Source organism: Lutjanus erythropterus, chromosome 4, assembly GCF_056507025.1.
Source record: "Lutjanus erythropterus isolate fLutEry1 chromosome 4, fLutEry1.hap2, whole genome shotgun sequence".
Lineage (NCBI taxonomy): Eukaryota > Metazoa > Chordata > Actinopteri > Lutjaniformes > Lutjanidae > Lutjanus > Lutjanus erythropterus.
This window is the reverse complement of record NC_139320.1, coordinates 8586292-8612560: the sequence shown is the minus strand read 5'-3', so window position 1 is coordinate 8612560 and position 26269 is coordinate 8586292. Positions and strand designations below refer to the sequence as shown.

The window sequence follows — 26269 nt, the reverse complement described above, 5'->3', positions numbered from 1 at the left end:
TCAAAAAATAAAAAATGAAATAACTTCTTGCCAACATGTAAGTTGACATGAAAAATTATTTGATTTAAATATTTGTCTATTTGAATTGATTCAGTTCAGACGTGATGCCACGACTCTTAAAATGCTCCGGACTAAACAGCCTTGAATGACAAATGAAAAGCTTAAAATGCGTCGACACGACACATGAAATGTTGTTCAAAGTGGCGTGCTGTTCATTTCCTGAGGCCTGCAGCTGCTCAGAAAACATTTTCATACTGTACGTCTCTGAGAACAATATCACCACTGTCACACACACACACACACACACACACACACACACACACACACACACAGTCAGCATGTCTTTGTCGGGTGTTGGTCTGATCAGCAGCAGTAGCTGCTGTGTGCTGCAGTGAATGGAGGGTCCAGTTCTGCTGCTGGTTTACAGGGTGTGTGGGGTTCATGGTGTCATGTTTCCTGTCAACTAACAGCCCCTCTCTCTCTCTCTCTCTCTTTCTCTCTCTCCCTCTCTCTCACACACACACACACACACACACACACACACACACATGTTAACATAGCTGTACTGTACTCACCCTCTCTACGAAGCACTCTGCGATGGCTGCAGCGTGAGGACTCCTCTCTAGATCCTCCAGCAGGTCACTGAGGAGACACAAACAGACGAGTTTGAGTGGATTTTCTTTGAGCAGTCAGTCAGGATCACCTGCTGTAAGATCACAGCGACATGGCCACAGGTATGTAGACACCTGAACACTGCAGCTGTATGTGGGAGTTAAATCATGTGCATCCAACACCAAGCTGCTCTAACACTCCACTCTGCTGGGTCCCTCCAGTCTGCAGATGTTGAACCTGCTGCAGGTGATTTGCTCCTGTCCAGACTCCAGAGCATCAGTGAGGTCCAGCGGTGGTGCTGGTGATCAGGTCTGCCTCTCAGTCGGTGTTCCAGTTCATCCCGCAGGTGCAGAGCTCTGTGCAGAACGCTCAAGTTCTTCCACACCGTACAGGAAAACCATTTCTTAATGGAGCTGGCATCATACTCAGGTCAACCTTGAGTTTAGATTTTTTTTGTGTGTGTGTCAAATTCACCAAAGAACTGAGGAAATAAATTTACCTGCCATGCACTCTGCTTCTATTTCAATAGTTTCACCATAAATTATTGACTGTATATTGACCATAAATGGATTTATCATCACAGATTTATTTGACCATATCTCAAAAAGATGCTGCAGTTCAAGGCTGGATTACCAAGCTTCTTAAAGGAACACCAAGTTGTAAAGGTTCAATACTAGCTTTAGCATTAGCTTAACATTAGCCTTTCCTGTGCCACTATTCCAGCAGTTGAGAAACAACAGATGAGACTTTTCTCAGTGTTGAGAAGCTGCAGCGTTTGTTAATTGACACACTGACAACTGACAGTTCAAGTTTCTTTACCACAACAAGGGAACGGTAATTGTTTGTTATTTATAGTGATCCTAGTTTGATCTAGAAGCTTTATTACTACCAAACATAAAAAATAAAAAGGGATTCCTTCAGGCAAAATCCAAATAAAGTTTCTGAGGTCTACTGTGCATCTTCTATGGGGGTCTTTGACATGAAAAAGTGTGACATCCCCTGGCCTACATTACAGTTCTGCACAGACGTGAACATCATTGACATTATTAATTGGCAAGGGTATCTGTAAGATGTGACTGAGCCACATTAACGTTACAGTTTCTTCGTCTGTGTTGCTCTTAAAGTCTTTGGGCTGTTCAAGTACTGAATGAAAGATTCTCAGACATCTGGGTCATGGTTATCCGAGAAAGGTTGAATTGAGGGCAGCTGGACTCAGTTATAGATCCTAGGAAACATTTTGCCTCTCATCCAAAATTCTCCTTCAGTTCTCACCAAGAAGAAGCCCCTTGGATGAGTCACAGAACATTTTTCAGTCCAACTGCCCTCGATTCAACCTTTCATGGTGTTGAACATGTCGGGCATCAGTGTGTCATGCCACAACTATCTTTGGCCTCAGATTAACGTTAAAAATGACCCAGATGAGTTCCACGCAGTGATAGTTGGGTTTTCATTGGGTCTTGCAGGACCTGCAGGATCCAGTTCATGCTACAGCCCTACAGCCTGGAGCTCACAGATAGCACAGACAGCACATATTTCTCCCACAGAGTTTTAGCAAAACTCTGGTTCACAGCCAGTTTACTACGCTGGGAGCAATGGAAAATAATAAGTAAGAATCTTATTGTAGTTCAGTCACAGTGGGAACAGTCTGCAAGAGTTGATGAGGGTTAGTGTGACACTAAACTGACTCCAGGACCTGCAGACTGTTACAGCTGGCAGACATTCATCCTGAAAACTCTCGCTCCGTTCCCACAATCCATCCTCATCATCATCCCTCCATCCTGCCAAGTCCCAAACACCGAACACTGCTGCTACACACACACACACACACACACACACACACACACACACACACACACACACACACCTCCATCTTCATCCTCTCGTATTCATCCATCCATCTGTTTCAGCCAAGACTACACAAAAAAGATATTTATACACAAGAACAAGTCCAAATCCAATCATCTTTTTAAATACACGCATGTGTGATAGTAGTCAGTGTGTGCTTGTTTGAAACTCTGAAACATCAGTATCCTCAGAAAACCTTCGACAAGTCAACTTTTATTCATTGATTTTCAGTGCTTTGACCCAGACTGGATGTTTCTGAACCCTGAACCCTGAGCAGGGTTACAGCTCTGACCTCTGACCTCACTGCAGAGAGAGTCTCACATGGGTCATAATGTTCCTCTCTTCAGGTTCATCACAGCAACATCTGTAACAGCTGCTCACTTCCTGGTTAGTGAGGATAACTGTCTTGTGGAGGGCAGACAGTTATCTCTCTACTAATCTTCTCCCAGGCCGTGTACTTTCCTCCACTTCACAGACCTGCCACGCTCCACCTCGCTATCAGATGCCTTCACAGCTTCCCTGCTTTCCAGTATGCTAACTCATCAAATATGGCAGCCTGGTCATTGGCCCACCATGATGCGGTGTCAGTTCTGCATGTTTTGCAACATACTGGTAGACTTTTAAAATAAAGACACAAAAACTACTTTGTTTCTTTGACTAATCCATCCACCAACCTCCACCTCCTTCATACACAGACTTTCCTGCTCTTCATACCCTGACCTGAGAGGGACACCTCACATCCGTGTCTACGACTTGAAAATACTCAGTTTACTGTAAGAGAGAAATAAAGAAACCAGAAAATATTCACATTTAAGAAGGTGAAATCAGAGAATTTAAACTTTTTAAATTACAAATACAAAAGTAAAGTTAAATGCAGTTTAATTTAACAGTTGATTAATAATAGATTAATTGTTGCAGCTCAAAATGTTTGATGTTGGTTGTTGGGTTTATTAGTTTGTTCAGCTGTTCTTCCTTCGTTGTGTGTAATTTACTGACTGATGCGTTACTCTCTGAATCTGGTTACCTGGTATACCGCTCTACTTCCTTTGTTCTCTGCCATGTGCATCACATCGTTGCTTTCCAGCCTTTGTATCGGTACTCTGTTGATCTACTGTATCAGAGACCTGTTACCTGCTTGTTTTGGACCTCGCTTTATGTTTTTTCTGGACTTTGGAATTAATTGTCTATATTGGACTGTTTCCTGGTTTTTCCCTTGCCTGCGTCACTCTTCAGTTAGGCTGTGTACCCCGAGGTTTTGATCATTAAATTGTTGAACTGCATCTGCTCTGCATCGTCTGTCATGACACCACATTAGTTCAAGCTAGTCCTGTCTAGCCTTGTGGTGGGAACCAAAGAATAGCAGCAGTCCTGCTTGAGTCTGGAGAAGAAAAGGTATTTGGGTCAAAATCAAGCTGTTCCTCCTGACAGTTGACTGGATTATGATGAAGAAAGAAAAGAAGGGAAAAAAGCCGATTTCAGCCTGATGACCCTGACATTACAGGCGACACGGCACTCCTTCCACTCACGCTGATACAAATGTAGGAGAAGATGGACGGACTCTCACAAGCTGTGACAAAACTTGGTCTTACACCAAATTCAGCAAAGACAGAGGTGATGAAGATCCACACCAACACCAGCAACCCTGTTCTCATGCACAGCACTGAGAGGATGCAGACTTTCACATACCTACGCAGCGTTGTGGACAGGACAGGAACAGGATCAACTGACCCTTTGATAAGTACCGCACTCCTTAGTTACTGTTGCTATGCCTGTCACATTTATTCAGTTTACAGTGATAACAGCAGCAGATTTAACATGTAAACTGAGAGTAACTGTTGAAACAGGAGCTCTGTGATTCTTTAGAGAAGGAAACTAAAGCAGATTCTCATTTCTAGCTGACGACAGTGGATTTTGTGGCTAAAATAAAGACTCACAAGCAGATTTCATGAGTGTAGCTGACTGATGTAAGCTAATGCTAAAGCTAATGCTAACTGGACTTGAGTCAGCTGAGAGTCTCCAGCTGATGTTTCCATCTGACACGTTTTAAAACAAGAACCCTGTGAAAGTGTTTATGTAAAGTTAGCTAACAGCTGTGTACATGATATAACATTAATGCTAACAGACTGAGGCTAAAGCTAGCTTACATCTCAGCAAACATTGGTCAGATGGTGAAATACAGCAGGTATATCTACATGATAGATGACAGAAATACACTCATTAACGTGGGAAAAGGAAGAGCAGGGACTCGATTAGTGCAGCGGACCTTAAGACGGGTCACCGAGCCAGACCTGCTGGACCACGATCACCACAGGAAGAGAGCTGGGATAACAGCTAAGCTAACCCAGTTTAGACCTGAGACAGTGAGCCAGAGAGAGATGCATCATCATCGACCCACTTTGATTCTTCATCAGCCCACATCCTCCTCCTCAAACCCCCACAGAACAAATGCAGATGCAGTGGATCTAACAAGTTTGTCTGGAGGTAAAGTTATTGCAGCTAGTCAGCTAACATTAGTTAGCTGGACATGCTAACATTTGCAGCTTATGTCAGAGCAGATGAAGACAGAATTTGATCCACTAACCACACATGTGCTCTCGTGTCTCACGTCTTTGAGAGATGACAAAAAGGACGCCACCTTCCAGATTGATGAAAAGCTGAGACTCATTCTTCTCAGAGCCTCCTGCACACCTTCAACATGGAGAGAAATGGACCAAGCTTGATAGACCAGCTGTCTAGTCTCCAGCTGATGTTTTAATGTTTCCATCTGACACGTTTTAAAACAAGAACCCTGTGAAAGTGTTGATGTAAAGTTAGCTAACAGCTGCGTACATGATATAACATTAATGCTAACAGACTGAGTAAGCTAACATTAGTTAGCCAGACATGCTAACGTTTGCAGCTTATGTTAGAGCAGATGAAGACAGAGTTTAATCCACTAACCACATATGTGCTCTTGTGTTTTATGACAAAAAATGCCACTTTCTGAGCGTCGCTCTTCTCAGAGCCTCCTCCATACCTTCAACATGGAGAGAGACCTAGTTACAGTTGCTAAGCTATGACTGGACAGTTGCTGTTTGGAGGTGGAGCTAAGCGAAGGGTCAATTAGGAAGATCTGGAGCTCAAAACATCTCAAATCGATCCCCAAAAAATGCATCTTTGACCTTAATGTGAAGAAGAGGGATAAGAGACATGGAGAACAACAAAACACACAATAAACTGGCTGTAAACATCCACTAACAGCTGCCTCAGGAGAACACTACACATCTGGTGGAGAAACAGAGTAAGCAATGTGGACCTTTGGAAAAGAACTAGCCAGGATCCCACAGACTTAGTGATTTTTGATGGAGAAAGTGGAGTTGGATTGGACAAACTCTAGACAACCTGCCACAAACATCACCGACAAGTCCTGACATGCAACCCCCAAGGAACAAGGGAAAGAGGCTGACCCAGGAACAGCTGGAGAAGAGCTGTCCAGGCAGAAACGTCTGGGAGTGGGTTCAACTGGGGAGATGGTGAAAGAATCGCCAACCAACGAGTAAGATGGAGGACATTTGTCCATGACCGAAGTTATTTGGCCTCAAAGTAAGAACTGAACAGACCCACTTTAGAGCCTAAGAAGAAGCCAAAGCCTGTTTATTCTGAGACAGAAACTAAAATCTAGCATTAGAAACCCTGTGACCGGAGTAGGAACCAGGATAGATGGTAACAAATAAGAAACACCAACTGCAGCAGTACAGATTACACTGTATTTCCTCCTCCTTAGTCTGGCAGTCGTTCAGTATTTCTGCAACACTGCTCTCATGAAATAAAGGCACATGAACACAGTTCTGGTGTTTCTGGCGTTTATCTTCTTGATGGCTGAATATAAAGTTTTCACGGTGCTTTATGTGCTGAGTGTGAGTCATCGCTTCTTCAATGAGCAGTGATTAAAAAGGAAATTAAAATGAGTGATGCAGCAGACAGAGAACAGCTGCAGCGTCACCTCTGCTCATCATCACTGTACCTTCCAGGAGGAAAGAAACATTCATAAAACAGTTCGGCTCGACTAGAGTCATTTCACTTTTCTCATTTTCTGCCTTCACTGAAGCACTCGACTCAAGTTTTTTTTTTCTGGTTTTCTCTCTTATGTTTCATTTTCAGACTCATTCATGTGTTGAGTGACTTTCTTCGCCCCTGAGTGTCTGAAACCTGTTAACACCACAGGCTCTCTTTCAGAAACAAGGTCAGTAGCTTGGCTCAGAGCTCCAGACATTCATGCTGTTTACATATGCTGTATGCATGTAATTTATGCTGTAATTTCTCACAGGTTTGCCGAGTGATGTTCATGCAAGAAATTTTCTGCTAAACAGGAAACCTATTGTTCAACATTGAACCAAATGGAAAACAGAAGAAGGCCATTATTTTCAGCGGACAGTGTGAAACAAACTGGTTTGATTTCTTGGCAGGATTTGCAGCCAACGTTCAACCAAACTGATCTCTATGAAGTCCAACACTCCAATAACAATTCAGAGGAGGCAGACATCATGACAATAAAAGAATGACTGTAAAAAAGCATGGAGGGAAGTTAAAATGTCTATCATGGACCCCATCAGAAGGGAACATACACCTGCACATCGTGGGTCAGGTACAGCAGGGGCGTGGCAGCCCAGGCCTTAAAGTCAGCATACCAAGCTGGAACAAGGCACCTCCATGTCAGAGATGCAGGCCGGTGGTGCATGAGGGCCCTGGATGAGATGAGAAGCAGTGGAGGAGAGGAAGATCTCTGGCTAGGGGAGATGGAGACATTCAGAGTGAGCTTCACCTTCCTGGCTGCCTATGAAGTTCTGCCATCTCCCAAAAATCTCAGCCAGAGCAAATCTAAACCACACAGGGCTACAGTACCCGACTCACAGTGTGATACACCAGGAGTCGCACCAGGTGTTACTGTGTTTCGCAGCAGTGCTGGAAAACTGTTGGGTGACCGTCAAAGCCTTTCCTCCCTGTTCACCTTCCTGCATGGGCTGGAGTCATGTTTGGCAGATCAAGGCCAGATACCAGACTGCTGGGCGGGGCTCATGCCAGAGTTCCCAGCTGGGATCTCATCAACCAACCTCAGGTCAGACCTGGTGCCATGGTCAACGTCACCCAACCCAATGTGCATCAGTGTGCTTAACGGGGAGTTGCAGAGGATTTATAGCCATATCAACATCCACACCGCTCTGGGAGATGGAAGTCTGAGTCCAACAGAAGCACCAGCCTGCTGCTCACTCGCCTTCACTTGTATCACACACACACACACACACACACACACACACACACACTTCACACATCGCACACTGTTTTATTACTCCAAACTTAAATACCTAAACCTACAATGAAAAAAGTAATTATTTTGGTAGTCGTGGTAAAATACCACAGGAATATGATGCTTTGTCACGGTGGTAAGAAAAAACACATTCTTTATACAAGTACTGTGTATAAATGATCACAGCACCATAAACCTCAAATTTATGGATTGATTATTTAGTGAAATGACATTAAAAGACAAAACAGAAACTCTGATGAGGTCCTTCAGCAGCTCTCTTTTCTGGTTTTGGTTTTCTTATTTCTTACTGTGTCTCTTCTTCTAAATGTTTGACTTTATTCCCACAGTAAAATATGTTTTCCTGCTGCTTCTAATTATCAGCTGTAAGTTTTTCTCTGTCTGTTTACTGATGTCTTCTCTCTGACCCTCTGTCCTCTGTCAGTCAGTCAGTCAGTCCGTCTCCTTTTTGTCCTTCATATTAAACTGTTTTAACTGTAACATGGCTTCTCTCTCTCTCTTTCTCTCACAGCCAGTCATTGTCTCTCTACCAGCATGGCCTCCTGCCCCCACCCCCCCTGTGGTCACTCCATGAAAAAACAAAAAGAAAAACACCCAGAATTCCCTCTTCCTCTCCCACAATCCCCCACTAATGATGTCCGCCGGCCACAAAATGAGGCCTGACGCCAGAGGAGAGAGAGAGAGAGAGAGAGAGAGAGAGAGAGAGAGAGAGAGAGAGAGAGAGAGAGAGTGATAATGAGAGACTTGATTTCAGCTTGTTAACTGAGAATGCAGTGAGAGTTCAGCAGTGTAACCTCATATGTGGTATGATTGTGTGTGTGTGCGTGTGTGTGCGTGTGTGTGTGTGTGTGTGTGTTGGCGAGGAAACAAACCTCACATATCTCTAATTTAATCTCCTGACTGTCTTCTAACTGCATGTATTATTTACATCCATTCATGCTGGAAACTTGGTGCAAACTGGGACTTTAAGTTGAGGATCGAGATCTAAAAAAGAAACTAGAATTACCGCCTCTCGCTCGTACGCCTCCACCAGCCACTTTATGTTTAAGTAGCAGTTTATATCCACATCTGTCCAGATATAATGTATATACTGAAGACACTGAAGGAACTTAAATGTGGAACTTACCACTATATTGACCTGTAACTTTGAAGGAATTTAATAAAAGGTAATAAGTATATTTTTTGGTTAGTTTTCGCTACACATGTGAGAATCCATCGAATCATTCCCAGTGACAAAATATGGCTGCTTTTCACTGCATTGAATTCTGCCTCCTAGTCTTCTCTCTCCTCCATCGACCTGGAAGTTGTTTCCCCTCCACCATCATGAAGGATGTTCCAGTTCCACCTGGAGGAGAACTGATACCAGCATCAGGTATCCATCCAATACTGTACTCACATACTCGTACTCATAAAACTACTCCGATACCCCACACCCGATACCATGTCACGAAAAGTAGCCGTTCGATACAAGTAAACATATAAAAGGTATTAATTAAATAATTATCATGTATAACACCATTTATAATAGTAAACTTAATTCTGCAAGTCCACAATAATGTTGTGAAATTTTTATACTGAAATATATCACAGTAAACTGCAGCTTAATAAGGAACACAAAATCAGTAAAGTAACTTACTACAAATAACCTAAAACTGTAATGTGTACAGTAACCATGGTTACACTTTAGAAAAGACCATCTAATGAAAATAAAATATGTTTTAAAAGTTACTGTAAGAACTTTAATGGAATTATGAAGTTCATGATGTATCAGTACTCGGTATCAGCAAGTACCCAAATGTAAGTACTTGTACTTGTACTCGGGCTCAAAAAAAGTGGTATTAGTGCATCCATATTAAGAACCATTTCAACTCCTGACAGTATAGCTCCTTAATCCTCATCTCTCCTCATCTCCTCATCTTGTCTCCTCATCTCCTCATCTCCTCTCTCCTCATCTCCTCATCTTGTCTCCTCATCTCCTCATCTCCTCCTCTCTCCTCATCTCTCCTCATCTCCTCATCTTTTCTTCTCATCTCCTGTCCTCATCTCTCCTCATCTCCTCATCTTCTCTCCTCATCTCCTCATCTTGTCCTGACCTACACATCAGATTCTACAGACTTTCTAAATTATCTGTTTGATACATGAAAATCACAGAATAATGATGTAATTCTAATGTAAACAAGAATAATTATCTCAGATTTCCCATTCTGTTTAATATCACAATCATGTAAAATTGCTTCTTAAACAGATTTCACAATCAGCAGACAGCAGATTTGTGATTTTAGCAAGAGTTAAACTGCTAAAAAATCTTAAATTGTGATTGCACCCGAGTCTGTTTTGAAAGGTGGGACCTGGTCCAGTTTTTGGGGCCACACCAGGGTTTGACCCAGCAGGACGAACCAAACAGGTTGGGTGTGAGAGCACGCTAACACTGATGGTTTCCTCCTCTTGTTTCCTCTCCTCCTCTCCTCTCCAGATTTATGATCCTCTTTAAACTCTCCTCATGTTTGGATTTCCTCCTCACTCTCACGCTCGTCACTTTTTTTTTTAACGCCCGCTCCGTTTTACACTCTGATGTCATGTCAAATATATTTAGCAGTATTGAAGTCAGCGAGGCTCCGGCAGCTCCTCTGTTTCCTGACATATTGTTTAGTGAGCTGCACTTTTCAGATAGTCATCAAGACATTTGGCCGGTGTTTCTGCCTAGCAACAAAAATCTGTTCCAGGAAGTGAAAAACAAAACGTGAACTTCTCAGAGATTGTTCCAGAAGTTTTGCTGCAACACTTCATTTTACTGCTGCAGTTCAGCTGCTCGGTGGGGAAATATCAGCTGCACAGAGGTCTTTAAATGTCCTCAACACATACATGAGCAGGCAAATATTCAATGTTCATCATACAGATGAAGAAATGTTCAACAAGTCGACCCTCTAAAGGCTCCATATGTTTCGCTGTTCATGGTTCATGATGTAAAAAGGCTGAATGTTAGTTTGAACTGGACTTTTTCAAATTGTTTCTCATTTTTCTCGTAGAATAATTTACTGATTATTTTGATGATTAACTGTGAAATCAGACCGAATATCAGAGAAATGCAGCAGGCTGAAATGAACAAATGCAGTTTTATGTATAAAAGCAACATGACATTTGTTGATATTGTTGCAGTGAATTTGTGAATCTATATTAACAGTTTCTGCTGCATTTAGTTTCACCAGTTCTGACTAATCACATGTAGTTATTTGATCACTGAATTCAACTGTGTGATCGGTGCTGTTGTGGCTGTGATGTTCCCGTCTGTGTCACTGCACACGTGACGTGACCATCGTGCAGAGCATGCGTGTGAATGTGAATTTTAAGAACTGGATATGTGATGCTGAGCAGAGAGTCACTTGTCAGGTCACGCTGAAAACCGCCCTGTTCTGGTCTCTGGCTGGTCGATCGGTGCATCACTACTTTTACGGTAAAGTCAATGAAACATTAAAGCTTTTGATTTTGACTTTTGATTTAAAACATAAAACTGGTCAAACGTTTCCTTTATCAGACTCATTCTTTGGCAATTATTTGAATACCAGCTTTAATTTGAAAAAGAAAAAAAACTTTTATTTAATTATTATTATTTTATTTCAACTTTAATTCAAACAAAATAGTCTAATATCTTTTATCTTAAAAACAATATAATGTTGAATTCTTAAATTATTGAAAAGAAAAAGTGAGAAAGAGACAACACAACCTTTTCCCGCCTGCAGTGAAAAAACTTTTCTGTCAATGGAGATAAAGAACTAAAAAAAGCAGAAGAGGAAAACTTTCTTCTTTATAGTGTTTTTTCATTCTGGATCATAAAAGTATAATATGAAGTCAATTCATTTATATTGATATATTGATATTGATATATATAATTTTCCAGTTTAGCTAAATGGTTGAAAGAGATTTCCAGTTTGTTTTTTTTCACATTTCCTGTCTGATTTGTTCGGCCTGGCTGCCAAACAAAGCTCATTTGTTCATCTTAATCCCTGTTTCTGATTGGCTCCTGCTCATGTCACTCAAATAGTTTACAGCAGACTTTGTACAGCTGCTTTCCCTCCTGATCTGATTGCATTTTTTTTAACTTGTGATTAAAAATGTGAATATTTTTTTCTCTTAGGTCACTGACTTTGTTTTTACCTTTATTTTGAAATGGCTCTGAGCCTTCACGCCTCAGCTGCACATCACATTTCATCATCTCACATCTTTTCTCAGCGGTTTTAGCTGCTAAATAAATAAACCTAGCCCTGACCCCACGTGACCCCCCTGACCCCCCCAGACCCTGAACAACCCGAGCTGTGCCCTCCTCCTCCTCCTCCTCCTCCTCCTCCTCCTCCTCCTCCTCCTCCTCCTCCTCTGTGGCCAAACCAAACACAGTGGGGCCGTCGTCTGGTTTTCATCGTCACACAGAACACATCGACTCTTTAACAGAGTGATAAACAGCAGCTGACTGTGAGGCATCTGAGATATTCTGCCTAACTGCACCGATGATAGATGGAGGAGGAGGAGGAGGAGGAGGAGCGTTAGAGTTATATAAGAGAAAACTGATGATAAAAAGAGAGAAAAGGAACATTTGAAGAAATAAATAAAAGCTGCCTCGGCCCTGTGAGGTTTGACACATTAAAGCATCAGTCATGATGAGATCAGATATTATATAAAACTATAATTGTCTCAGAGGCCATTTTTCTGCACTGAGTAACTTTACTTTGAATACTTTAAGCACATTTTCCACATACATTTGCAGAAGTAGCATGTCCTTTTTTAAAAGTATACATATTTTATTGGAATCATCACAAAACTGACATGAATTTTAAAATTTTGTCTTTTCCAATTCCCCAGAAAGACACCGTGTCACGCAGCCATGAAGCAGGTGGCGGCTTTCTCCTATAATAATCCTCCAGTGGAAGAACAGAGAGTGAATGAAATTATATTTACTTGCTTTATGGGTATACTTTACATCACTGCTTTTCTCCTTTAATCTGTTATTGTTCAGCTTTACTGCAGAAAGACATATCAACAACCAAGAATTACCAAACCATGACATCCACCATGACAGAGTGGAGGGGTGACAGACATCATGTGTTAACTGGTTCAAACAGCACATTGGAGCCATACACTTTACATTAAATCCTCTCCAGATATTTTCTCATTTAAAGTATTGGGATCAAATTTACAAAACATTTTTGACGTGATAAACAGTCCCTCCAGGAAGGTGCGATGTTGTAATTGTAATTAACGCAAATTCAACTAATCCCCATTAATTCTGCACGAGCCTGAAATCACTTCATCACAACTTTTCTGCAAATTTGACGCTTTATCGCAGCCCATCCCACAACTTCCACCAATCATAGCAAACAGCACGAATGTTATGTACATGCACGTCTCAATGAACTGACTCATCCGAATCATTGTTTTATATTTATACACAATCATCATATTTTTGTCAGTTGCTGCAGATCCACAGCAGAAAGCTTCAGTTCAACTTCTGGAGCCAGTTTTCTTCCTTTCATCAGGGCGAATCTGCAATTAGAGTCAGCAGCCGAGCCAAGATCAACCTGCTGCCATCCTGCCTCAGGTGTGTCTGAGGTGGGAAATGACGAAGTAGTGGCTCAGGATGAAACAGGAAGTGCTTTGATACAACAGGATCTCTGACAGCAGATTATTAGCAGAGCCGTCACGGCTGATCCAACACCAACACCGCAGGGTGAGCAGGTTATCTCTGCCTCTTGACTGTAATGATTCATTTACAGCCATACAATGTGATTTAAGTTCCCACTATCAGTGAGGTGAGATGAACCACGAATAAATCAGAAACACTGAGACGTTGAAGTTCAGTTAAGGTCTTTTTGAGGTGACATATTATCATTTATTATAGACTGGAAATCAGCATTATAAGAATTCACTTAAATCCTTTAATATCACCTTCAAATCTGGAGACAGTTGAAGATACTTTAAGGTTTTAGTTACTCTGATCATGTGGCTCAAGCACTCAGCCTCAGTGTTACAGCGAGGAGTTGATCAAAAGAAAGTCTGGGGTTGTTGAAGATTATCTTGATGTTGTACGTCTTCCTCTCTGCAGTGAGTCAAAGTCCCTGAGAGCCTTTAACCAAGACGTCCTCATACCTTAATGACAGAAGAGTTTGTTTGCTGATAACATCCAACACGGCATGATGGTTGGGGTGGGGTGGCCATATTTTCAAACCCCCAAACTGGACCACTTAAGTAGACTGCATGTTCATGCACATGCGTGCACTTATGCACGCACCACAGGAGTTCAGGATGGGGGACAATTATTTCAGTGCTTCATGTACTTACAGAGCACGTCTTGTAAGACGTCATGAACAAAGTTTTTTCAATGCCAGGTACTTGGCAATTCACTTAAATACTCTGATACAACTGAAGCGTGCACATGAACTTCAGTACCTAAACAAATAGCACCACACCTCCAGATGAAGAGAACCAGCAACTACAGTGCCAGACCTTGTTCCTGTGAAACGCTCACAGTTTGGTTGGGTTTAGATCACGGTTTGGCTTTAAATAAATATGTTACAATAAGTAAAAAGCACAAAAAAAAATCTATGTAAGTGGTTTCACATGGGACACGGACAGCCATCTCCTAGGTGACCCACCCATCCATCCACCCCTGTCTCTTCCCTACGCTGACTGTGTCAGCTGACTTCCTCCTTTGCTCCTTTGCTGACGAAAAACTGTCACTCAAAGAAGAAGAGAAACACCAGAAATTGAGCAGCAGCAGCAGAAGAAGATGGTGTGATATGTGATGGTTTTATCTAGCATGAAAACGTTGGTGCTCATCTGCGGGACACACACAGCTAACGTGACTTCATACATATAATATGAAGTGATGAAAATCAGTGGATTTTGTCAAAAATGCTGGTGCTGGCTGGCAGCTTAAAAAAAAACACTGGTGGGGGAAGAGCTAAAGTCTCAAAGCTTCAACTTTGTGCAAACGTCTAAACAGCACCTTCTCCTTTTTTTGTACTGTAAATAAATGATTTATGACAGCTCTGCCTCACAGGGTCATGATTAAACATGAAATGTTGAGTCTCTCAGTGAAATTATTCCTGCCTCGAAATCAAAGTAAAGGAAAGAAGTTAAGATGTTTCATGTGCGGTGTGATGCCAGCAGCAGACCACCCTGCACACCCACACGTCTAAATCACTCGATAAATTACACAATAAATCACACAACATTTACTGCTGTCTGTCTTCTGTATAATTGACAGTGAGTATCGAGCTGTAATTACACACCTGAGTGCCAAAGATTAACAGATGCCTCAGACGTGTTTGATTTATGGCTCTGAGCGAGGTGGCGGTGCTGTAATCATGTGATTAGTCATGAAAGAGCTCAAATCGACCCTGAAGACAAAAAGACAGAGATCGACCAGCGGCTTTGTCTTCTCAACATTCATCTGAACGCTGCTGATTTCAACCTCTAGGTGGCAGCAGAGTGTGAGCAGCTCAATCTACATCTGACAGTTAATACAGCAGAGTGACACTTGTGGAGGAATTTAGCAATTCACCCTTCGATAAGCCCCGCCCTCCTTAGTTACTGTTGCTAAGTCTGCCAAACTGTCCATCCTCACTCTGCATGTATTCAGTTTACAGTGATAACAGCAGCAGATTTAACATGTAAACTGAGAGTAACTGTTGAAACAGGAGCTCTGTGATTCTTTAGAGAAGGAAACTAAAGCAGATTCTCATTTCTAGCTGACGACGGTGGATTTTGTGGCTAAAATAATGACTCACAAGCAGATTTCATGAGTGTAGCTGACTGATGTAAGCTAATGCTAAAGCTAATGCTAACTGGACTTGAGTCAGCTGAGAGTCTCCAGCTGATGTTTTAATGTTTCCATCTGACACGTTTTAAAACAAGAACCCTGTGAAAGTGTTGATGTAAAGTTAGCTAACAGCTGCGTACATGATATAACATTAATGCTAACAGACTGAGTAAGCTAACATTAGTTAGCCAGACATGCTAACGTTTGCAGCTTATGTTAGAGCAGATGAAGACAGAGTTTAATCCACTAACCACATATGTGCTCTTGTGTTTTATGACAAAAAAGATGCCACTCACTGAGCGTTGCTTTTCTCAGAGCCTCCTCCATACCTTCAACATGGAGAGAGACCTAGTTACGGTTGCTAAGCTATGATTAGACAGTTACTGTTTGGAGGTGGAGCTTAGCGAAGGGTCAGCTGGTGATTTTATGACCCCCTATTCAAAACTGCTTCAAAATGATTTTTAATCATTTTATTGTCACTGATATTGTTATTATCAGATACTGTCTTTTCTTTTAGCCTGTACATGAACTCGTTACTTTGTTGTGTTCAATCAGTTTTCCCTGAATAAACTTTGGTCAGATCACTGAAACGCATCATCATAATTTGCTGCTGCTGAGAGTTAAAGCTTCATAAATAACTGTCACATCAGGTTTGAGTGAGACGTTTGATAAATTCAGGCCCATAACAGATGTTTGGAGGGGAGTGTGGTCCTGTGCTTCTATATTTGTCGAGCAGTCAGAAATGCAGACGATCGTCACAACTTCAAAGAGCCGTCTGAGGCTCCAAAGCTGGTGTCAGGTTTAAGATTAGACTCAGGTTTAGGCTGAGGTGAGAGTCTAAGGAATGAATTATGTCACTGAGGATATCTGTTTGTATGACATCACGCAGCAGGCATGTGAACCCTGGTTGGCTCTGAGAGGCCAAAGGTCAGATCCTTAATCACATCAAGGAAGGAGAAGATGAGAGAACTCACGCAGAGAAAAGAGAGGAACACAAATCATAAAGAAAAATAAACATCAAGAACAGAAGAAAAAATAGAACAAAAGAAAACAAAGAAAGGAGGGTGGTAAAGTCCAGAGGAAAGAAAGTAAAATAGAAACAAACTAGAGCCCCTCCCATCTATACATGAGAGTGTGACATCACCGATCACAGGTCATCAATCAGCAGTCTGACTCAGCCACTGTTGGCCCAGTGCACCATGGGAAAACAGCCCTGATGATGGTGATGAGAGACTGTCTGACTTTTCCTGTCCCACTAGTAGTCGTGAGTTCAGTCCATTAGTCCACTAGTTGTTACACATTTATGACAATAATTTCATTTTGGGACATGAATGTGTTGGAACAACCACCAAGGAACACTGTGTTCATTTATGTCATCTAGTTGTTGTTGTCGTTGTTGTTGTTGTTGCTCTTTTTGAAGGTCTTGTCTCTGAATGAACTATATTTCCACTCAGCTTTGTTACACTCTGAGATAAAGATCATCATCAAGTTTCATGCAAACTTTATAACATCATAACTGTGACTGGATGAAAAACCATGAGGCGGTCAGTCCTCTGCAGCGGCTGCCGGTTCAACTCCCGCCTGCATGTCATCCCCTCTCTCTCTGCAACCCTTTCCTGTCATGTCCTCAGCTGTCTCTATCAAAATAAAGGCAAAAAGCCCCTAAAAAATAATCTAAAAAATTGTCAGTTGAACAAAAAGAGAAGTCAGGTCAGACAGTCCATTAGTCTCTCTCACAAGATTTCTCCATTTTTGGTCTGAAAAGTGGATTTTTTGATGCAACCAACCAACATTCAAGTGCTTATAAAAAAAGAATGAATGAAGCTTGAACAAAATGTTTTTTGTGTCTGAAACTAAACCGTTCTTTCTTTTGATATGTGAACATCTTCATAGAACTGAAGCAGAGCTGGCTGGCAACTTTATTAAAAAACACTGGCAGGGAAAGAGTTAAATAGGTGTGCCAGCTAATATAAAAAGTATTTCTCATGTAAATATTCTTCCTGTGCATTTTTTCTATTGGTTTTATTCTGTGATGCTCTCTGACTGATGAAGAAAAAGCACGTTCAACTTGAAGAATCTCAGTTGACTGATGATTTAAATCGACTATCGGGGGCAGCACTGGTTGTTAATACACTACACATGGCTTCACTCCCTACTGTAACACACACACACACACACACACACACACACACACACACACACACATACACACACACATACACACACACACACACACACATTACCAGATGTGTAGACATAACAAGCCCAGAGTGGCTACATCATCCAGCATAGCTCCAACATGACACCACTCAGCACCGTGTGTGTGTGTGTGTGTGTGTGTGTGTGTGTGTGTGTGTGTGTGTGTGTGTGTGTGAGAGGGGGGTTTTCTTATTTTCTCTCCTTTCTGGGACAAAGACAGCGAGAGAGAAAGGAGGTCAGATGTTTGAGTCAAACTCTGAACGACCTGCAGAGATACAGAGCAGAGGACGAGGACGAGGACGAGGACGTCTGAGGGGATTTCTGTACCTTCACCTCGTTAAGAATTAATTAACTCCATTAACTAAAATCTAATTAACTGCCTGCAGAGAGAGAGAGAGAGAGAGAGAGAGAGAGAGAGATCCTTACACTCTGTCTGTCTCACTCGCCCTCTCTGTCGCTCTCATACAATATTTCCCATGAGAACCAGGGGCAGGAAGCCTGGATGGAATGAAAACTGTGTTAGTTAGTGTGTGTGTGTGTGTGTGTGTGTGTGTGTGTTCGTGACATTGTTCGCCTGTGTGTGTTGGAGCAAACACAAAGAAAGTGAAGTGTGAAAACAGGACTCTCAGCAGGGTGGAGGGTTATGTGTGTGTGTGTGTGTGTGTATGTGTGTGTGTGTGTGTGTGTGTGTGTGTGTGTGTGTGTGTGTGTGTGTGTGTGTGTGTGTGTGTCATATTTTAACAGCTTCCTTCCCAGGCTCTCAAAGAAACCCTCCCCTTGTTTCCTCTCTCTCTTTGTCTTTTCCTCGAACGTCTTCAGGGATTTTAAAATCAGGGAGCGCTTGATTTCCACAGCCTCCTGTCTCTGGTGGGTGGGCTTCACCTCTGATTGGCTGTTGCAGACCTGACTGATTTTCAACTGGTTGATTACCTCCCATGTTTATGTTTGAATGTAGATTTTTTTTCGTGAGCTGCCTTCAGCATCTTGGACATCAGTCAGTGACTGAAGCAAATGAGACTGAATGTTCCTTTATTTTATTTGGATCATTGGTTCAATGACAATAACTCACTTCCTGTTTCTAAATAACGCTAATGCTCAGCTGAACCCTGGCCAACTGACCAACCACAGCTTAGCTTTGGTCACAGTTAGCTTATTGCTAACAGTTAGCTTGCCTTGCATCACTCTTGGCAAATAGAAATCAATCAATAGTTTAATACTTTTGTTTTGTACCATTACATCAGTTATTGTTGCTTAAATCAACATACAGAAGTTAAAGAAAACTAGTCAACTATGACATCACTGCAAAATTAAAATAGTTGAGATAACTTAAAAATAAAAAAAAAAGTTTTACAACTATTTATCTTTTGTTGACATCATTTAAGAAACAGTGCCTGTGGAGAAGAACCGCATAGAACCACACTGCAAATAACCCACTGTCGCTCTGAAGGACAGAGATCTGATCTCAATAAGGAAAACAAGAATGATTATAAATGACACCAGGTGTAAACTCAAAGGGAAGACTGGATTGTTTATTATCCAGATGTCGTGTCTGAATACAGATCCTGTTTAATCCCAGTCTTAAACGGGTAGTGGGACGTCTTGTTCACACATTAAACACAGCGTACAGTAACACATCCACTCAGCCTTTAACGTCACATGTGAGCAGCAGTGAAATCATTTTACACGTCCTCCACAGGCACATCTCACGCCGTGGACTCTGCCATCTCTGAGCTGACCTGCAGAATCTGTAAAAACAACCATAATGCACTGCAGCGGAGCAGAGAGCTGGGCGGTTTGGCTTCATGTGAACATACCAGCAGGGACGGCTGCTCGCTCAAACTAGCGTGACACAGAAACAGGCACTGTGTTTCTGAGGCATTCCTGCTCTGTAAAACCTGAAGAATCTGGTTCGGTCATATGAGCTCAACAGCTGCTGCAGCTTTCATCCCCCCAAAAAACACCAACCCAGCACTTTTTTTATCGTGGAATCGTCCCGCTGGGAATCAAACCCGCGGTCCTGGCAGCGTCAGTGCCTTGCTCAGTTCATCTGAATGTTTCCACTACAGCTTATCTCTCTGTCTGTCTGTCTGCATGAGCCTAAATGTGTTACCCACAAGATATTTTCCAGACTCAAATACACCAAAAATCTTCTGCAGGATTTTCTCATTTCAACAGATGAGCTGGAGTTTTTCATTCTGCTAATGCTCCGCGTCAAATCCTGCATGTCCTGTTCACACAACCACCATGACTGAACCTCAGAATCACTGACGTCCATCACAAACCGTTGATTCAACGTCTTCTGATGTACGTTTTGGAGGCATTTCAGGACAGACCCAGAGTGTACGTTCAACACCCATCGGTGTTCTACATGACATCCTGCACAGTTCAGAGGTAATGTTAGCAAAACACAGCACAAACGAACGAGACAACTGACACACAACCACCGTAAGACTTCACAAAACCCTCAGTCAGCTCTGATCAGTCTGTTTCATTTCAACATCCTGAGTCCAAACAAAGGACAGCGATGAATTTCCTGGTACTAATGCTGCAGCTTAGAGGACTTTTTTCAGTTCAGTGTATCAAATATAATTTTTTCATAACTTGTGACTGCCAGTTAGTTATTCATGTTGCGTTGAGTCGCAGTGGCAGCAGGCTAAGCAAGGCCATTCAGACCTGCCTCTAATCAACATTTTCCAGTTTCCTCCTGGGAGATCCTGAGGTGTTCCCGAGCCAGATGACATGTGTAATCCTTCCAGCATGTTCTGGATCTACCCCGGTGTCTCCATCCAGTTGGACGTGCTGAGAAAACCAGAAAAGGAAGGCGCCCAGGAGGATGTTTTCAAGCAAAGGAGCGGTGGATCTACTCTGAACTCCCTCCACATGTCAGTTAGGAAGCAAACATCAGACTGTTTCAGTTTTACACCAATGAAGACGTCCTAAACTGCTCTGTGCTTCAGTGACGTGTCACCTGGTTCTATTTTTGCAGTTCTTCACACTTGAAGAAGAGGGACTTATTTTACATCCTTTTTTATCCACAGAACAGTTTTTATTAGGATATCCTCAAAAAGGAGGAGGTTTGGAAAGGAAAAGAGGAGCTGTTGGGAGATACAACTACGTTTCCCTGAATCATTTTGAAACAAAGATGACTGAAAGAGTTTTGCACACTGTTTTCTTTGGATAAAATCAATAATGACGTCCTTGACATTCCAGTTTCCCCTCCAGTCAGCAGTCAACAGGGACAACGAGAGACTAATTATGAGGCTGAGAAGAGGCGCATCTTTTATGATCCACAGAACAGCTTTTAAAAGGATATCCTCAAAAAGAGTGAGGTTTGGAAGGAAAAGGGGAGCTGTTGGGAATTACAAAATAATGCTGACCAATTCTGAAAAGAAGAAAAGGCTGACACCCTCTGACATCTAAAGACAATTTGTCAGAAGTCACAGAGTTTTAAGTCACAGACTCAAAGACTGCAGATATTGCAGGGTCAATATTTACAAGACTCCAGCTGGATTCTTTTGTCCCCACGCTTGTTTGATTTGCAAAAATGTCTGTTTATTTCCCAATATATTAATTCTCAGTTTTCAGTTTCCTTGGATGATGTATTGTTCACATACAAAGAAAGTTTCAGAAAGTTTCACTATGACTGGTCCAGTGAGTGGCGTCCTCTTGTCACAAGGGAAACGTCACTAAACGTCACTGTTTGCATGAGCCAAGACTTCTGATAATATTAAACATGTTTCATTTTTTAGGATTGTCAAGATGGGACAAAGACTGACTAATGATAGAGTTTTAGGACCAGCTCACACCAAATGATTGGGATGATATGAGCACGCCTTGACACAGGACAGCGCGAGACTCTCATGATTTTACTCCAATATTGATATTTTTTCTGGGACAGTGAGATCAATTCAAGAGTGTTAGGTGTGAGGCTAGTAAACATACATTTCTCCCCAATTATATTCTAACAAAGCTTAAAGAAAATTACATGTTATGAATGAATAACTTTGACATTTAATGTTTGCAGAGTGAGAAATCACAAGTGACGTCTGTGTGACATGTCTCGTAGTAAATCTGGACATTTTTTCACCCTCCATCCTAGAGTTTGTTTGCTCGCTGTATGTCAAAAAGCTCTGTAAGCAAACGATGAAGGAGTATCCACAGTCTCATTTTGTCAGTCGCTCCTGACCACAGAGATCAACTAGTTAATCAACAGCTTTGTCTTCCAGCTCAGCTCCATCACTGCTGACGCTGCACCAGCGTCACAACTCAGAGAACTACAAACACAAGTGAAGCATCTGACACACTCCTGAAAATATATATAACCCTTTTTCTGAATCAAATTGTGATACAGAGAATGAAATTAAACCATGAAATCAGAAGAAAATGTTCTGCAGGAGCTCTGCAGGAGCTCTGCAGGAACGTAGGATGCACATAACCTGGTAAACTGACAATAATAAGTGAATCTTCTGTCAGATGTCTGCCAATGTAAAGTTATGCTCATTATCCTGAAAACAAAGGACCACTGCTCTGAAAATAGCCTCTCTGCTGCCAAACTCCATTCAGATTTTGCTCAATTTAACAGTTAGAAACAAACTACTCCTTCTACAATATTATTAATGATTTTTCTGACTCATAAATAGACACTGACTCATTCTGCAAAAATTCTGCATGAATTTGAACTCAGTTATTCTGGTCCAGAAGAGAAATTGACATGAATGCTCGAGCACAAATGAACTAGCAGCCATTAACTTTTCTTTTGTGGGGATTTTAGCCATTTTGACGCCGCAGCTCTCCTTCTCACATGCAAATGTTCCACCAAAACAAGTCTTTTTTTCTCCCTATGGCAGAATGATCATGTGTGCAACCAGACTTTTCTTCTCCAGTGCTGACACAGCGTATGGAGAAAGGTCCGCCTATGAAAGACTAGTGAACAACAAAGCAGGTGAGTTACCTGTTGAACTCGTAGATGTCCTCTATGTTGCAGAACAGAGCGCTGACTTGCTCCGGTTTCAGAGGCAGAGTGCCGCAGTCGATGATACAGCCCAGATAATCCTGCAGACACACATAGTGACAGAGAGGCACGATGTCATGAGTGACATGAGACACTAAAATTTGTGAGACATGATTTTTAACTTTTTTTAAATCGATACACTCTTTGAAACTAAACATGTAAATTCATGCTTGGTCACAAAGAAAAAGGTCTAAACTTGTGTTTCTGCACAGACAGAAGTGATGTGACCTGAGAGAACTGTCTTTAACACACAGATAAATGAAGTTTGACAGTTAACCTCCCACACAGCAGGTCAGTTCAGTGGTATCAGTTACCATGGTTACTGAGCAGGTCAGTTCAGTGGTATCAGTTACCATGGTTACTGAGCAGGGATTCCTTTAAGCCACAGTCACTGAACTGAATTCTGACTTATCAAAATAAACTTTTCCTTTGACCACACTGATGTAGTAACACTCTACAGCTAAAGGACAAAGTTTCTTCACATTAATTAAACTTTTGTCTTTATGACTTTATATTCTTTTCTGAAGGCTCTGATGTGCCATGAAGGCCTTTTAACACGTCTGCGTTCTGTCTGCAGTTTTAACTTCTGCAACAAACTTCAGATGCAGCATCCGGCCTCTCTTAACATACCAGAACGTTCATAGAATCAAACCTGTCAGATCGAAGGTGTGAACAGGAAACCACCTGAGCCATCAGCGACGCCGGGCTCAGGCTGGCATCAGACAGGAAGTCAAACAGGAAACAACAAAGAAGAAAAACAGGAAGTCAATGAAGAGCAGAGAAACTAACTGTGATGATCAGAGTCTCGTGACGGTGACTGGCTGTATGAGCAGATGTTAGCTCCATGTCTCCATGTCATGTCTAATGTTTGCAGTGAGGACTCTGAAGGAATTCAATAAAAGGTAATAAGTGTATTTTCAGGCTAAATCATTGTACTCTCAGCACTCTCATGCCTTCCCAGATCGTTCTTCTGTATTCCCTGAAAGACTCTCCAGCCTTTTTTCCTGGATTGTTTTCCCGATTGCCTACCCTGTTCATCTGACTCTCCTGCCTTGCCTGGTTCCCGGATGTTCACCTCAGCCTTCTGTCCCTGACCATGAGATCTGTCTCTATGTTCCTGGTTTCTGCCTGCCTGTCCCTGTGGCTGCTTGGTGTGTCCTTCTGTCATCGCAGTTTCTTCTGGACCCGACTACCATCTGCTCATCCCTCGTCGATTCTGCCGCTTCTTCAGCCTGCCCTCCTGGTTCTGGATTCCACTATTCATCAACCTAGTTTCCAACCAGCTCCTCTCAGGTACCGATGCCTGTTTTTGTATTGAACTGTCTGGTTCTGAGGACTCATGATCCTGTCTTCGTTCCTGCTTCCGGGTGTGGCTCAATATTCCCTGAGCCTTCCCTCGAGACACTGTATGGGGGCTTTGAGCCTAAAGGATTAACAGTTTCCTTTGTTTCTGCGGCCGCATAAGTTCCTGCTTTCCTGTTTAAAATAAAGGTCATTACCAACCGTCCCTAGTAATAATAACACAAAGGTATCAAAACGTGACATTTCGGTGTATTGCACAACACTATCTGGAACCACCTTAACTGTCTTCTTCCAACACAAAGGAGCAGTGGGTCAGTCTTCCCCCACCTCCCTGGACGTGTGCACAGACAGCTGCAGACACCATGGACGCCTGTAACTTGTGTTAATACTGTTTACTGGAGTTCGATTGGAGGACGCGCTCCACACATGCATGGCTGATCAGAGCCTTTAGGGCGAGTCCGTGCAGTCACAACAAACTGGGGTACATGGATGTTTTCATGTGTTTAGCTGCATTTTTGTTTCGATGATGAGGTAAAACTCAAACACCTGATGGCACCGCTGTCAGACACAGACCATCAGACGGTCTGTGCTTTTAGTTTGAGCAAATCCCTGTTTCCTCAGGATAATTACATAAAGCTCAGTCATGTCATGAATTTAGTATCTCAGTGTTAATATTTACAGTGGTCTCTCTCAGTATTTACTGCTGCTAATAAACAGAAACATGGTCTGATGTTGCAGCTTTATAATATTTCAACCTCTAATCTCTGTACACACAAACACGGCACAGAACGCTGTTTGTAGTCTGTCAGTGGTGCTGTAATGGAAACTTTAACAAACTAAAATCCATCATCCAATCCTGTCACAGGCCGCATGAGGTCATTTCCTGTAGTAGCCAGTAATTAGATTACACTGGAGTGAGGGGCGAGAGACATGGGGACAGTGAGGGTGAGGGATGAGATAATAGCGAAGACGGAGACAGTTTTTAGTCCAGAAACCACAAAGAAACTTTCACATCATCATCATCACGGTTTTATTAGTAACACATCAGACAGAACGAAGCAAACAGAAGCCTCTGAGACGAACGGAAAATCTGCCAGAGACACGCAGACAGTTTGGACGAAAAGAGACAGAAATTTGTCCAAGGAGAACGAGAAAATAATCTGTGAGAGGCTGAGGTCAGCTCACCAGCTTCAGTCCGACTTCACATCCAAGACGTCTCTACTGGGACATCAAGTTCAGTTAAGACAGAAGACAGAATCTTATTTTAAATTTACAGAGTAAAACAAAAGGTGGGTCATTCTTTTCACGCTGATGTTTGTTTGAGTCTTCATTTTTCTGATCAGTTTGGTTTTCATTAGTTATTTGATGATGTCATGATTGACAGCTGAGATTTGCTTGCCATTGACTTGGCCAGCTGCATGGGCGGGACCTTGATATGTTGGCTCCACCCCCAATCATTACTGCACAGACCTCTGGCTCCAAACGACGTCACCAGACGTCATCGAGACGACGAGATAATTTATTTATTACAGAGAAGGTTTCTCATCAGATTTGTTTTCTACACAGTTTGACTGCAAGAAAAAAATCTTCTCTCCCATTTTGTCTTTCATCATTTCATTTTACTAAATTTGATACAAGAATGTGTGTGTGTGTGTGTGTGTGTGTGTGTGTGTGTGTGTGTGTGTGTGTGTGTGTATAATGAGACCACATTCATCAGCTTTTAAAGGCAACAGGAAACACACACACACACACACACACACACACACACACACTGTAGGGTATGGATGGAGGGAAACTAAAGAAACAGAGATGAGTAAAAGATGAGAGTTCAACAGGAAAAAGAAGGAGGAGGAATGAGGAAGAGTCAGAGAGGTGTAACGGTCTGTTCAGGAAAAGAAAGAAGGAGAGACGCCAAGAAGAATGAAACAACAATGGATCAGAGAAAGAAAAGAAAGGAGGAGGAGAGACGTGTCTTTGTTTGAATCTGGGTCACAGAGAGGCAGAGGGGGAGGGGGGCTTAAAATTTAAATGTACGTTTGTAGTCATGCTTTATTTATATCCTTAGTGCTTCAAACTTTATCATTAAAATGTGTCATTTGTTTTCCTCAATAAGTATGACATCATCAGTCAGTGACATCAGACACCAGTGTCCTCTGATTGGACACCACTGTGGTAGTGATGTGTCGGT

General features: G+C 42.1%; 1 protein-coding gene across 1 annotated transcript in view; it reads right to left on the bottom strand.

Moving 5' to 3' along the window:
- plekhg2 (pleckstrin homology domain containing, family G (with RhoGef domain) member 2) overlaps positions 1-26269 on the bottom strand; it is a 128922-nt gene that overhangs the window by 49295 nt on the left and 53358 nt on the right. The window contains exons 4-5 of the mRNA XM_084716881.1: positions 22720-22820; positions 576-642 (exon numbers count right to left, since the gene is read on the bottom strand). Coding sequence (XP_084573007.1) covers positions 576-642; positions 22720-22820 — 168 coding nt within the window. The remainder of the gene's footprint in view (positions 1-575; positions 643-22719; positions 22821-26269) is intronic.